The sequence below is a fragment of the Magnolia sinica genome, chromosome 19 (assembly GCF_029962835.1).
Source record: "Magnolia sinica isolate HGM2019 chromosome 19, MsV1, whole genome shotgun sequence".
NCBI lineage: Eukaryota > Viridiplantae > Streptophyta > Magnoliopsida > Magnoliales > Magnoliaceae > Magnolia > Magnolia sinica.
In genome coordinates, this window is record NC_080591.1 from 54,168,310 (window position 1) to 54,185,033 (window position 16,724).

General features: G+C 37.5%; 1 protein-coding gene across 4 annotated transcripts in view; it reads left to right on the forward strand.

The window, feature by feature from the left end:
• LOC131235489 (uncharacterized) overlaps window positions 1-13,744 on the forward strand; it is an 88,127-nt gene extending 74,383 nt beyond the window's left edge. For 2 of the 4 annotated variants that reach the window (XM_058232677.1, XM_058232678.1), the window contains 3 exons: window positions 4,903-5,002; window positions 11,365-11,563; window positions 13,033-13,744. In XM_058232677.1, coding sequence (XP_058088660.1) covers window positions 4,903-5,002; window positions 11,365-11,563; window positions 13,033-13,457 — 724 coding nt within the window. In that variant the 3' untranslated portion in view covers window positions 13,458-13,744. Of the gene's footprint in view, window positions 1-4,622; window positions 4,702-4,902; window positions 5,003-11,364; window positions 11,564-13,032 lie in introns of those variants that run through there. The other 2 variants (XM_058232679.1, XR_009166167.1) reach the window with 2 other exon arrangements.
• Window positions 13,745-16,724: the final 2,980 nt, after the last annotated feature.

Genomic DNA, 16,724 nt, shown 5'->3' on the forward strand with positions numbered 1-16,724 from the left:
CTGCATGAAGATCGTGATGGAGTTGCCTTGTCCATCTCTTGTCGATCATCCTCCAATAAGACTCACTGCTTCTACAATCACGCTGAATTGTCAACTTTGCCTTATCCATGACATCGTATAGAAAGCCCATGGTAGGTGCATCGTCGATTTCAAGAAGACGGAGTACCCTCATTAGTGGCTCCATCACCTTTAGGATCGACTTGATTCTCTTCCAATATTTGTTGTCCCGTATGGTGTTCGCAACTTCAACCGGTGTCCCTGATGTCTCCTGCCCATGTTTTGTGTTGAGCCAATCTCGAGAAGCGAACATCTCACTCAACTCTCTCCTATGCTGGTATAAACTCTCTAATGCTTTAAAGTTTGTTGCGAATCTAGTCGCCGTAGACCTTAATAACTCTCGTCCTTTTGTAAACTTCCTCATTATTGCAACTACTTGATTATGGTTGTAAATAAACGTCGTCACTTCTCTTTCCCTTTCGATCATTTCCTTAACATTCTTCTTTTTCCCAATATCTTCCAATATAAGATCAATACAATAGGCAGCACATGGTGACCAAAAAATATGTGGTCTCTTTTTCATCAACTTATGTCCTGCAAGCTTATATGATGCTTCATTATTTGTCACAATCTACACTACATTTTCCTCTCCAATCTCATCCACAACTTTATCCATTAGTCCAATAATATAATCAGAATTTTTTGTTACGGCCGAGGCATCAATTGACTTGTGGTATATGGTTCCCAAGTGGCAATACACCATGAAGTTGATCATGCAGCGTCTGGTTGGGCCAGTCCAACCATCGCACATGATCGTGCATCCTTTGGCTTGCCATACAGGTTTAAAGGTAGCCACGTATGCTTTCACATCTGCATACTCTGCATCTGTCCATTTCCCCCTAATATCCCTAGCCATGGGAGCTTTAATTCCTTCACTTGCTTCTGTTGCTGCATCAATTACAACATGCCAATATGGAGAATTGACCGCATTAGGAGGTATGTTGGCATGCATAAATAACTTTGATGCTACCCTACCTAGCTTCTCAACGGAAGTTCTACTCCACATTTGTTTTATCTTCTTTTGTTTAGTTGATTCTTTCGTAAACAGGATTGAATCAATAGAGGGTCTCCTAGGCTCATTTACTTCTTCATCCAAATGTATAAGGGCATCACGTGAAGATGCCTCTCGTCGGCTCCTAAACATACGTCGTAACCCACCAAACCTACCCCCAACCCTACCTGCAGAGGCAGTCGCACTCTCAGCTGCACTCCCACTGACCCCCCTATATCACGTATTGACTGACTCGCACCAAACATGCGGCGACGTTTTTCCTCTTCACGAGTTAGACGCAAGCTCTCTCTCCTAGCTATAGTTAATTCCTGATATGAATCTTCGTCAGAATCAATAGTATCTTCATTACAAACGCCCATATATTCAGGACCAAACACCTCTTGTCAAGCCGCATCCAAAATCTCATCTTTCTTCTTTTGTCTAGCAACACATTTACCCTTCGACTCATTCAGACTGGCTTGCATTAAAATCATTATATCTTTTGATACTCTAGTACATCCTGCCACTTGACCTTTTCGATGTGTCAAATGTTATTTGAGACGCGGAATTCCACCAATTACTAGTCTATCATAATAGTTGTACTTCATTTGATGCCTAATACCACCAACGCTCTGAGAATGTTGCCATCCAATATCCTCACTTGTTGGCCAAACCCAAACATTTCCTTAGGTAGATATAGATTAGATATGACCTATGTCTATGTGAGATTGTGAGTTTACTCGCTATTCTAAATTTATATACGGTTTTCAAAATCTAATAAATAAAGATGATTTTATGTTCTAAACTGTAAGAAGCTCAAAAACCTGTCCAATATAAGAAAATATAAACATAAAGTCACTAATTTGAAAATAGAAAAAATATAAAATTACAACAATAATATGTAAAATGGACATTAATATGTTCTACTATGATTAACACATCATATTCTACCATTAAAACAACAACACATTAAATAAAAAATGATTTTTCGAATTTTTTTTTAAAAAAGACCGAAAATAGTGCGTAAATAGAAAAAAATATAAAATCACAACAATAATCTGTAAAATAGACATTAATATATTCTATTATGATTAACACATCATATTCTACCATTAAAACAACAACACATTAAATAAAAAATGATTTTTCGAATTTTTAAAAAAAGGCCGATAATAGAAAAAAATATAAAAATATATAAAATCATAACAATAATCTGTAAAATGGACATTAATATGTTCTACTATGATTAACACATCATATTCTACCATTAAAACAACAACACATTAAATAAAAATAATAATTTTTTGAATTTAAAAAAAAGGCCGAAAATAGTGTGTAAATAGAAAACAAAATATAAAAAATATAAAATCACAACAATATTCTATAAAATGGACATTAATATGTTTTACTATGATTAACACATCATATTTTACCATTAAAACAGCAACGCATTAAATAAAAAAAATGATTTTTCGAATTTAAAGAAAATGGTCGAAAATAATGCAAAAATAGAAAAAAATATAAAATCACAACAATAATCTGTAAAATGGACATTAATATGTTCTACTATAATTAACACATCATATTCTACCATTAAAACAACAACATATTAAATAAAAATTAATTTTTCGAATTTTTAAAAACAGGGCCGAAAATAGTGCGTAAATAGAAAAAAAATATAAAATCATAACAATAATCTGTAAACTGGACATTAATATGTTCTATTATGATTAACACATCATATTCTACCATTAAAACAACAACACATTAAATAAAAGGTATAAATACCTATTTTTGAAAAATTTCTGGAAAATGACCCACGGAGCTTTGAATCAAGAAAATCCTTATTATAAGTTGTTTTTATCCTTAATTTCAAGGCAAGGGTGGTCGAAAATTGCAATAGAATGATTTAGGAAGAGTTTAGAAGAAAGAAGTGTAAAAAAAAGTGAAAAATTGAAGCTTGATAAGAAAAGAAACACTAGTCGTTTTATGATCGTTACGCCCTGACCATTACGGCTACAAAATCGAGGGGGGGGGGGTGTGTGTGCCTGTTATGACCCCATATGCCCCATATCGCATAACGGGGTCGGCCGTTACCATTACGTATCGGCTGATACATAACTGATTCCGAATTCCTTGGTCCTAATACATGCACCGTCCAATTAAACTGATGCAAGTATATTTAAAGTCTATTAATATAATTTATAAACGTATGAAGACATGTATGGAAACACAAGCAATACATTCAAAAGCAAAAGAAGAATCAGTAGATCAAGATACATGTTTGATTTTGTGTTTGGATACAAAGATTGCAACTGATTTGCGAGAAATTGAGAAATTTCAAATTTTCCCAAATTTCAGCAACTTGCCCCATCTCCCCCAAATCTCGAAATCGAAGCTCCAAATCCATGATTTTTCATGGAAAACAAGAAGAATCATTGATTTGTAACCATTTGACATTGATTTAACGTGATTTACAACAAAAAAAAAAGGATAAAAAATCGAAAAAGCTCACTGGATCGAATAGGTGGGATATATTGGCACTATCTATGCATTTCGTATTGCATAGGTGGGATAAAAGATATATCATGGGATATATTGGCCAATATTGTCGATATTTAAAACAATGTTGATGGGCATATTACTGCATTGAGGATGAGTACCATCGATATGTAAGAGACCACATCGCATAGCGTACACTACAACTAGATAGCGCATAGTGTACGTAGTGTAAGCTACAATGTATTTTTTTACTATTTTTTTTTTTATATACTTTTTTCACATTTTCTTTGTATCTAATGTTGAGGAATGTGACACTTGTATTGTACTTGATACTTTTAACCTATGGGATTTTTATTTCTTTTCATAATTGTGACTTGTGATTTCAATTAGACATTATTAATGAAAGTGGTTTGCTTAGAAAGTTACTGATGTGATAATTATTTGATTTTGCTAATAACTTGTTTGAACATGCTTATAATTGATAAAATGAATCATCTTTTAGGCATTTATATATATATATATATATATATTCCGTTATTTATTATTTTGTCCTATTTTTAAATTAAAAAATAGGAGTATTGTGTAGCTTATGCTACATGCTATAGAGGGCTGAGCGCTATGCGTCACGCTAGCGCTATTTAAAACATTGATCAATACATCTAACTATACCCATATTCTGAACACTGGTTATAATCAATCCTTGCCATACTCGTATTAGGTGGATCTAGTTTAGAAAATCCTTGCCATACTCAATGGCCAAGCCTTACCTGCGATTTAAAAAAAAAAAAAAAAACATATGGAATGCTTCTAACGGTTTTTAGTAGCGGAGTGCGACTTGCTAGGAGACTGAAACTGGAATGACCCGCCCCAACTTGTTCTGGTGGCTTGTTTCATTTGCGCACCAAAACTGAGACGATTTGGCTGAGCGAACTTGGTTTTGGACAATATTTAGGACCATGAATCTATCAGCTTTGTGTGAGTAGGTTTATGGTAGCTATCACTTACGTATTTTTTCTAGTGGGAATGGGCTGCTGAACTGTGTTTTAAATGCTCATGGATATGCATTTTTCAGGAATTTGATTTAAATGGGGAACCTGTGTGGCTCTTTTGTCTTGCCGCACACCGACTTATTGTGGAAATGATTTTCCTAGGTAGTGCCAAGTTTCTCTTAGTATTTTACTTCTCCACGCTTCCCTGTATTACTCTAGCATATTCTGCTGTTGAAATATGCATTTTTTTTATTAGATCCCCTAAAGATCATTCTTGTAATGTGGTGTTTTTTTAATAGGTATATGCTGGATGGATTGCATCACTGATTTTAGTTAGTTTTTTTGTTGCCATTGGTAATATAGGATCCATGGAACGCGTTCAGCGGAAATGCCATTCATCGGAACACGACCCATGTATCGACGACAAGGCATGTGCCGTCGCCTTTTGAAGGCTGTGGAAGAAGTATGCATCTTTTTACTGATACTACCAATCATATGTTAATATGCTTGCAGTCATTTCTTACTTCTCAGAACCTTCTGTTTCAACTTTCACGTACCATGTGTGCTCTTTCTCTAATTTTGTGAACATGAATTATATATTTTAATACTCTTTCATGTTAGCAACTTTAATTCTGTGGTACCCTGATACGTGCATGGACATGGAGACATTGGTGTGAAAGGCAGTTTTCAAAATGTTGATTGATTGGCGAAATAGAATTTACAAAGTGCACCCAAATAGTAGGGATAAGGTTGTGATGACGGTGACGATGACGACAACACTGACAATATATTAACAGTATAAGAGAAGTATATAAGGGATACTGTGTTATAGATGTCATATTGAAATGCATGTACAATTGTTACAGAAATAGCATGACACTGCTGCATCAATGTTCATGCTTTATCCATATTGTATCCTTTGTATGCTAGCACTCTAACAAAGTACCTGAATATCATAGTGTTTAAATTAAAGTAACTGACAATATCGGTCATTTAGAGTTGCAATGATATTGTATATGCCCATGCTTCTATAAGGAATCTTAGGGGTCGTTTGGCACCATGGATTTTGGGGGATTTGAGGGGATTTCAAATCCCCTGGTTGTTTGGTAGCATAAAGTAACTAGGGGTTTCAAATCCCCTCAAAGAGGGAGTTTGAAATCCACGGTGAGAGCTTGGATTACATCTAAAATCCTTCCCAGAGTTACATGTGTAACATGTGTGTCACCATATTATTATTCTATTGGGCACATGGCCCACTAATGATATCCCAAAACAATTAGATTATCAATTGCATCACTATACTAACTTTAATATTATGATCAGCACCGTCCAAACATTGTCCATGTAAATCAACGGTTAAAAATCGTTGCTTAGTCACTCAAACATGATCTTGTGCTTGTGGCCCATCTGAGACTTGGAATTTCATCATTTTCGGACAAAGCATATATTTGATGCAGGGACATGTGATAACCTAACCCTAGATGCATGTATAATCAGGTTAAAGAATATTCAAATAAATACACCAATTAACTAACTGTTTTCAAACAAAGGGATTAGGTAAATCTCAACACAAAGATGAAATTATTCCGTCAGGTTAATGCCCCTTAGCATAAGATCACGTAAACAATCTAGCATAAGTCAGTCCATGAGTAAGCTTGGATCTGATTCTATTGACTAACCATCATTCTTTTCCGTTCGAACTAGAAAGGGGTATCCAGAGAGAAACGAAATGGGCGAAGGATGAGGGGTTCGAGATGAAGAAGTTATAGATCTGTTGTCGTCAAAAGAAAAGGAGGAGGATGATTCTTACCTTTTCCTGCATCTCAAAGATCTTAGAAAGAGGGAAACCCGAAATCGGGGTGGAATCCTCAACACCCAATGGTCAATCCTGAAACCCTAATCTCTTGAATAAAGATGAAGAAAATAGACGAATTCTTATTCATTCAATAATAACGAAAATAGGGTTCCTCACAACGTATATATAAGCTATGGAAAAAGTAAAAGTGCACTAAAGCCCTTGGAAACAAGAAAAATAACAAAAAGACGAAAAATAAATAAAGTTGCAATAAAGCCCTTGAAATAAGAAAAATAACAAAACAGTCTAAAACTAAAACACCTATGTGGTAGGATCAGGGTGTGCCAAAACGGTTAAGTATCGGCCGTAACGGCCGATACGTAACGGTAACGGTGGTATCTGTTATGCGATACGGGGCCGTATCGGCCGAGTCCCGTTTTTGTACATGTAACGGTCGTTACGAGCGTAACGGCCGTTACTAACCCGTAACGGCTGTTATGGGCCTTGGAAAAAAAAAGAAAAAAAGAAAAAAACCTTACCTTTTTCCTTTCTTTTCCTCTTCTTCTTCTCTTTCTTCTTCTTCTTTCTCTTCTCGGCCTGCTACGACCTTGCTGCGGCTGCGGCTGTGGCCTCCTCCTCCTCCTCCTCCTCCTTCTTCTTCTTCTTCTCTCTCTCTCTCTCTCTCTCTCTCTCTCTCTCTGTTCTTTCCCTCTTTTTTCTTCTCTTCTTTCCCTCTTTTTGCTTTTCGATTTTCCTCTCCTTTTTTTTTTTTTGTAGGCGCAAGCTGCTGTAGGTACGTGTCACGCGAAGACGAGCGCTGACACTCCTCGAGCTCCGAGTTGTACGAACGGTGCAAAGGAGATCAAAGTTTTATGGGCTCCACAGTGATGTATTTATTATATCTACACTGTTCATCTATTTTTAAATATTATTTTAGAGCATTACCTAAAAAATGAATCGTATCCAAAGATCGTCTGGACCACACCAAAAATAGCAGCGGAGATGATGATATTCACCGTTAAACAATTCGTAGGCCCACCGTAACATTTATTTTCCATCCAATCTGTTCATAAGGTCAAAAAGACCTGAATGAAGAGGAAAAGCAAATTTCATATTGATCTAAAAGTTCTGTGATCCCAAAAAAGTTTTCAATGGTAGACGTTCAATTCCCCACTGCCTTTTTGCAGTGTGGTCCACTTGATAATTAGATCAGTATTATTTTTTGTGTCAAGCTTTAAGACGATCTCGTCAAATGAATGGACGGTTTAGATATAACACATTCATCATGGGTGGGGCCCAAAAAACTTTGACATGTGTGTTACGCTTCACAATCCGAGTCCTGCCTAATTTGAGCCCTTAAAAAATTGTACGAAAGACATATATTAACTTAAAATTATAAACTGCAATTGCTAACTCACAATGCCAAAATCAAATTATTTGAATAGTTTTAATTGTTATTTTGTGTACTCTTATTTTTTAAAATAGGGCCTTTTGATTTTTTTCATGATTCACTATCCAATAAATGTCCACTAATACATAAGTGGGATAATGACAATAAATTGCATGAATTTGAGGCTAATTTGGGGCATAGATTGGCCCTCCAAGTCAGCCCGAAATTGGCAACGCCATCTACCTGAATTTAATTTCATTTTCTTAAGAATTACTGGGAGAAAGATATTAAATTGTTAAGTATATAAATTAGATATTTAGAAAATTAAATATATACATTTTGTAGTCAAATTCAGGTTACCTGGTTCAAAAATTAATCAGACAGTCCGATACAGCTTCTCACCAAAGAGTGGACCGTTACACCACCATAAACATGTTCCAATTTATAAATGAATGCATATTTGGAATGCTTAGAATATTCCGAATTGAATACATATTTTTTTGGCAAAAAAAAAAATTACACCGTTACGGGCCGTTACGCCCCCGTATCGCCGTTACGACCCCGTATCCGTATCGGTTTTGGAGGTCACCGTTACGCCAACCGATACTGATATGGGACACCTTGGGTAGGATGTGAAATCCGACCCACGGATTTATGGTCGGGGTGAACACCCATGTGGTAGGGTGTAAAATCCGATCCATGGATCTATGGTCGGGGTGCGGTCATGCCGCTCTTGCACTCGTAGCGCGTCAGAAAGTGGGTCCGATGGACCCGTCGTCCATCCACATCAACTTCTCCGCTCTGGTACTCTGTCGGTGACGCCTCCTCCTCTAGTACACTCTAAAGGGCACACCACTGATGTCCGCATCAATATTTCAGCAGGCTTATTACAAACATTACATACGTCACTAGTTAGAGATATTAAAGTTGATTTAGTAATTAAATTCAAACACCTGTAAATATATCATGCTTAGCTATTTTTGGATTAAAGTTGATTCCCAATCTAGGGTGCCAAACACAATAAGAGGATTTCAAATCCAGGGGTTTTCAAATCCTGTGGGTTCCGAATCCAGGGGGTTCAAAATCCACGCTCCCAAATAGGCCCTTATAGTCTTATAGAACATAAGGCCATTTTATCTCTATTTCACCTCTTTAACAGCAATCTCCCTCCCTCCCTCTCTCCCCTCTGAATGACCTTGCACTATCTGATCTTCTTCTTTTTGAGCTTGTTGTACTCCCCCACTAGGGATCAATCCGTACTTTGATTAGGAGGCTCACTGCCTTCTACAACTTTTGATGTGCGAAGTTCTAAGATAAATTCTTCTTGTGTAGGGTGAACAACAATGGTCACACCATCTTTCATGAATTTGTACATTTTATTACGATAATGGTGAGTCCCCACTCCAAGTTTGAACTGCCATGGACGCCTCAATAAAAGATTGCAGCCATCCATTGAAACTACTTTGTAGCCACTTCATGTTATGTTTTTCCAATGAAGAATGAAACCATGCATTGATTGGACAAGATGAATTCACTGCCTTTTGTTGGGCCAAAAATTTTAGGGTTGGGGATTTTTTTTAAGCTGTTAGATTTAGTATATCAATGGCCTCATTGGAAATAAGATTTTCCCATCTACCCTCATCAGCGATGACTTTGAACTCTTTCCTTCAATAGAGCAGATAATATGGACAATGCTTGAATGAATCCGATCATCTGTATGATATTTTGGTGGGAGATTTATTAGAAACACGAGTGACTTTTAGGAGGCACTTCAATATAGGCTGGACCTTTGTTAAGGTCTTTGTCACTATTAGGCCAATCCACTTGCGTCTCTCATTTGGAAAAGAAGAGGCCCTTTGTATAACAAGGGCTTCACCCACATCATCCCATAGGACCACTAGTTCTTCCTCATTTGGCTCTTCGTCATGGATAGGACCTTTGCCCTACCATGAGCTGTTTACCTTTTCATACTAGCCAGGAGCTTTACGACATTCTGCAACTAGTCTCTGCACTTGAAACACTGAAGCAGCGATTTGTTGCCTACACACTCAGCTGCAGCTACAGTGTTCATGCGAGCTGAATAAGTCGGAGGGAGCTTGCAACGAGTGCACACATGGATGGGATCCAGAAGTCATTGAGATCCACCATCTTGGGTGCTACTCATATTGTGCATGCCCACTTAGATGCATTTCACAAGTTTTCGTAGCCATATTTCTATTGCAATTCCACCACTAATGTGCAGGGGTATGCGTATGCCTCAGCAAGTGTTCATATCGGTTGTAGTATTAAAACATCACGAATAGGCGGTCTCAAGCTGTCAAGCCACTCAAATAGCTCATGACAAACTACTAATCTGACTCACTAAGGTCATTTAGGCAACTAGTTAATTAAATCTTCTGTCATCCACCACTCGTTCATCTTGGTGAAATGTGTGCAACCGTTGATACATGATTTGGACGTAATAGAATGGTAGAAAAGTTTCATGTAGCCTTTTTTTTTTTTTTCATTTTGTTCCAATTAGTGATCTTAGTTTTACTTCTCATCTCGTATGCGACTTTCATGTGTTCCCACCATGTGAGTGCTTAACCCTTGAAGCTTGATGGTGACTACTTGACTTTCTAGTCATCAAGCACGTTTCCATAATCAAACACACACTTGACCATGTTCATCCAGTTGATGAATTTATCAGCTCTTGAGTATCCTTGGAATTCTGGTAATTCAACCTTGATACTGAGATTTGTGCATCAATTGTGCCTCCTGAAGCAGGGCAGGATTGTGAAACTGGTTCACCCCTTTGTCCAAGTCGTAGGAATTACTGAAGGTGCGGCATACTTCCAGATTTAGGTGGCCTCTTCATGCAATCAGTCCTTCATATTGTGCTAGTTGCTGAGTTAACAACTCAACTTGTTGTCTGAGGTGCACGAGCTCATTGTTTTGAGCCTCCATTGTGGGCTCAGCTAGTGTTGCATCCTTGGCACTGTGATCACAGCCTCATGCACTTCGGGGCACTGTGAAGGGAGCAAGGGCTGGTTAATGGATGGATTGAGATTGATGAGCTGATTAGGAGCTTTTATGGCTGAAAACATTAACGGTGAAAATTTTGTTTGAGTAAAGGCTGGACAGTTGGGACAGTTTAAGGGCATGAAATCTAGATGTTTCATGTAAACAACTGAGAACTGGATGTTCGTGTCTGGAGTTGGGACAGTTGGGATCAGGTGAAATGCTGAAGAGTGAAGACTGGAGAAAGGTGGTGGGCTGGACTTCGCACTCCTTCCTCCAATGGATTAGATGTACGGACATTGCTTGTATGCTGCGTATGCAATTGCCAAGTACTTCTAAAGCGCCTGTGGATCATCCATGATGCTCTGCTAGAGTATCAAAGTTTTCCTCTTATATTATAGACTGTCCTTGCAATTGGGATGGGTGAATTAGCAACAATAGTCATATAATTTCCTTCTACATCTGGTGTAATTCATTATAACACTATTCTGTTTATCTAGGTTTCTCTTTCCTTATCTTCTTGAAAAATAATTCTCAGCAAACGTACCTTCTGTTGTGAATGCAGACTTTTAAGTGGAGAAATTGGATTTTTGAGCTCATCTTTCTTTGGATAGTTTCTAACTTAAAGTTATTTTATCAGATGCTCTCTTCTTTACATGTGGAGAAGCTAATTATCCCTGCAATACCCGATCTGCTTGAGACGTGGATGACATCATTCTCCTTCAAACCTCTGGAGTTATCCCATAGAGAGGAGATCAAGAATTTGGTCATGATAGTTTTTGCAGAAACAATATTGCTGCAGAAGTCCATATGCAAGCCGGAAATGGAAGATGAAAGAGGTAATGATTTGCTGCCTGTTTTGCAAACCATGGTCTCAGCACCCATTTGTCAGGCACATGCAAGATTGGGCCTTTCATCAGGCAAGGCTTCATGGAAAATGTGCCATTGTGAGAAAATCATGCTGATCCAATCTTTGGCAGGCCATGTTCATGAAATCAATGAATGACATAAAAGAATAACCAATGGTCTATATCTATTGGGGATGTGTGGCACACCTGGTGAGTGGATATGCCTGATTTCTAGGCTAGGGCACATTCACAGTGGCACCCGCCTGATGAATGGGACTGATTTCATGCATGAATGCCATATTCAATGTTTTTACCGATATATCCCACCTGTGTGATACGAAATGCACAAGTAGTGCCGATATATCCCACATGTTCGATTTGGTGAGCATTTTCAATTTCCGATCCTTATTATTATTTTTTTTTGTTGAAATTATGTTAAATCGATATCAAATTGTTATAAATCCATTGGTTCTTCATGTTTTGCATGAAAAATCACGGAATTGGAGCTTTGATTTTGATATCCACTAGTTCTCCATGTTTTGTTTTTTTTTTTTTTTTTTTTGAAAATTTCCTTCAACCAACTGTCAATTGAGACTAATTTCGAAGTTTTTAGAAGTATTTGATGAAATGATCGTCACATATACCCTATTTTCGAAATTTGAGTATAGGCAGTCCGATTTAGAAAATTTGGGAAAAATTCGAAAATTTCCCAGTTTCTCCCAAATTGCTTTAATGTTGCACTCCAAACATGAATCAAGCATGTATGAGGGCTAATCTATTGATTGTTAAGTCCTCGTCAATTTTCGAAAAATAAAAATAATTTTTTAATTAAAAATTTATTAAAATATTTATTTTTTCGAAATTTCCCTTCAACCAGCTATCAATTGATACTAATTTCGAAGTATTTAGGAGTGTTTGATGAAATGATCATCACATACACTTTAAATGTTATGCATTCAATTCGAATATAGTTGCATTCGTTCAGTCAGGAAGTGCATAGCTTAAGACCCTATACAAAGGAACCTATTATGTGCACTTCTTTTTTAAGATGTTATGAATTTAAAAGTGTATATTAAGGTCTTTTTTAACAATCCCTGAAGTTTAATTGAAAAATTCAATCATTTTCCCATGTTTCCCAATAAGTACGATAAATTACCCGATACAAACGATATATCCCGTGCGATAACTGATATGTATCCCAAGGATGCGATAAATAACATGATACCGATATTTTGAACATTGGCCACATTGACAGGTGTGGGGCACTCGTGTTTTGTTTGCAGATGGTTGCATGCTTGAAAGTTAATCCTATCATTCATATTTACACATGGAAATTCTGCCATTTCTATATGGTGTCTGGATTTCATTTTCCTTTTTTTCAAAGCTAATATCCAGAATAGTATTTGTAGCCAGCTTTCACGAAGGAATCCATGAAACTCATGTGCTTAAGAACATTTCAGGTGGTCACACAAATCCTGATAGTCAAGATGTTCCGCTGTGGCAGATTCCTCAATGCAAGTTGAGTGGAACCCATGATGCTATTTTTGGCCCATGTAAAGAGATCAAAGGTGGTAGCTCTGTCCCTGATGCATTGCCCCCTCTCTGTTCTAGTATTTCAAGCAGATTCACTTCAGAGATTTTGCCTGTCCAAACTGCATTACTTCATAATATAGACATGGTGCCACGGAATCTAGGAACAGGGTCCTTCTCATTCTCATCCGTTGGTACGGTTCTTCCTAATTCCTCTGTGAACTCTGAAGTTATTTCCAGTCCGAGGAGGCATGTCCGTGGATGGTTGCAAAGTGCTGATGATGCTAAGGATGCCCATCCTGATGTTATATGCTGTAGCCTTCCTGTCGACAGTCTTCTCAGTATCAGAAGCTAAATTCTGGGTAACTAAATATTTTGTTGCAGCCACCGCCACTGGTTTCATTTTTTGTATATTCAGATACATATCTCCGTTGATTTCTCATTCGCATTATTTTTTGAATTCTGCATCTTGATTTCCACTGTGAAAGAAACCAGTGCAATTTCAAAACAATTCAAAAATGATTGATGAGTAGTTTTAGAGTGTCCTTTACGCATGTGCCCAAATTATATATTGGTGACTTTGATTAGATAACAGAAGTTGAAGCTTCTAAATGAAGCACTGCTTGTGATTTTGGAGCTTAACGAGTTCTTAGTTGAATCGAAAAGTTTCTCTCAAGTGCAATGCAATCTTCATTTGGGGATGTGAAGAAAGCTTTTGTGTCACGCCTTATCATGGATGGGACATAGGCGAAATAATCACAGGATGGAGATGATCCCAACCAATTCAATCTGAGTTTTTGAGGGCAAAGAGATGGTTAAAAATTCAACCTGCATCCCACATTCCATTTGAGCAATTAGGAATTTCTAGTTTGTTTGATTTTGAGCCATGGCCTATCCATAGTGGGGGACCTGCTGGATGATCAGTATGAACTATGAATGGCTCTGCTACATATTTCCCTGTCTGTATGTGTGTCAATCGACTGTAATGTTCTGCATTTGATAGTCTCAATCCTCTCAGAGAAGTGTGTATTTGACGTTGTCATTTCAAATTGATTTTGTGGAGAAGTTTGGTCGCCGTCTTATTTTGTTAATCATAATTATGAATTAGAGACGATGATTGTTGGTTATCAATATTATTTTTAACCCTCACCAAAAAGAGATATAATCACTAATGTGTAATTACGATTAATTAAAATGAGATAAACCCATTTTTTAGGCATCTACCAAATGGACCCTCAGCTTTTACATAATATCTAATGCCTGCTATGAGATATGGAAATATTTGGTGTTCTTTTCTCCCTCCTCAATCCAATGTAGATTGGCATTTTAAGCCACTCTAATCCTAATTTATCTATGGAGTTGTATCTTACGCCCACTCAATACAGTCTAACCCAGTTTTAATCTAAGTCCATCCAATCTAGGCGCCACCCAATTTACTATTCATCCAACTAAAAACTCTATAGCTGAACATGGTTCAAAAACCTGAAAACTTGAGTCAATGTCCAAAGCTGGATCAGGCTGACTTGAAGGCTCAACGCAACTCAACTTGATATTTAATTATTACATAGATAAGAATATTTAAGGGTTTTGCTTGTGTCCAAAGCTTTTAGATGGAATGTGGATGCCCGATCATCATTCAAGACGATTTTTCAATAGTACCACTAGGAGCAAGCCAAGGTGCAAGAATATCTAATGACTCTAAACCTTTTTGAATGAGCCAATTTGTTACAACTGTCAGTTATTTACAGCCATAGATCACATGTTTAGAATCATTAAACCAAAGTTCTACTTTGGAATTATAAGGCAAAGTGGGATCTATCAAATGACTTATTTTGTTTCTCCATTCCATTTTAACCTTTCATTTTTAAATGCTATTGATTGGATGTTTAGAATTGCCCACTTGGTGTGATTTTGCACTGTGGCTTGCTGAATGAACGGTTCAAATTGATGGCAGGCCCTAACATGTGTAGGATACATTAAAACCTTTTAAAGTTATTGTAGCTATTTAATAGGTGTTTTTATTTTTAATATTTTTTAAGAGGGGTCAGACAGGCCCATACAGTAGTGCAATGCAAGGGCGACAGAGCCCTCTCCCGCGAGAAATTAATTAAATATCATGTGACCCAACGGCCTACAATCAGATATTAATAGGTTATGAATATAAAATTGGCAATAAAGCCATAAATAAAGTGCATGGCTTGTTAGTGATGTCACTTGCCTATCCTAGTAGGGTTTGGGTTTGAATCTCACACCCTACCTATATATATATATATATATATATATATATATATATATATATATATATATATATTTGTTTTATTTTTTAATTTTAGAAAAAGCAATCACCCAGTAGGGATGTGGGCTTGAATCTCACACTCCACTCACCCAGTGAGTGACTCCGTTCGACTCAAGCTTGAGTCGGCAAGCTGACTAAACAAGTCTGGCTGAGTCATGACCGGGTCGAGCTCGCACTCACATCCCCAAACACTCCCGCACATTCACTCTACACTCTCACTCGGCACCACAAGGAATGCAACCTTGTGTTAAAACTCCATAGAGTCTACCACTGAGGAATGGCAACAGGTGTAGATTTGAAATGACAGTCAAATTGGTGTGTAGATTTCTCTAATGACAGTCAGATTGGTATGTAATCTCAGTCCTACCGGTTGGATCACAGGTTATGGTCCACCCAATGGATGATTTTCAACCTATAGAAGTGAATGCTACGTCCACCCTTCCAATAGGTTAGCCCCATCTATCATCAGGTGGGCCACATCATAGAAACCACGTTTAGCCATCTGGTAAGTAGTAAAATAGAGTGGGTAGGTTTTGCATAAGACAATCCTCATGGAGGGGCCAACCCATTGCACTGGTCGGATTCCTCTGCATGGATCGTAATTTGCCATTTTTTTAAAATTTTTTTAAATTTTTTTAAATTTTCTTTTCGGTAAAATGATGAGGATGCCTACTTCATGATCCTTGTGCACTCCTACAATTTTTAGTGCACTGGTTTGTATTGGAGGTTGTTCAGTTGAAGGGAAATGTAAATTGTACTCGTGCTTGCAGGATGGAAATGGGGGCACCGCCAATCATGCTATCTAGCCGTTCATTAGATGGGGCACACTAGTTATATGCTTTAGCCTAAAATGTTAGAAGGGGCCATTTTTCAAGTAATACATGCACTACTGATCTGTTTCTCGACCATCCAGTTATGTTGTACTAGCATGTCCAGCTTGATGGTTGGATCCGTCTGATTTACTGTGCCACGTCATTTTTATTATATATCATGCACAATGGGCACATAAAATGAACGGTCCAGATATTGCACAAAAGTGGATGGTTGATCTCAGGTTCAGGCACGTTCGTTTAGGCAGAGGATATATACAGTCTGATCAGGTGGTCCATTCAACAAACATGCACGGATTGCTATATTCTCTCTCTTAACTGTCTATTTTCTGGCCACTTAATGTAAGGGTTATAGGCTTTTTTCCATCTTAGACCCACCATACCAACAGCTTGGACCCACTAAACCATGGGCCCCACATGCCCAAAAATTAAAAAGACGGTGCAAGTCATCAGATATTCAAGGATCTAGCGGTGTACAATAATTCTACACAAAATG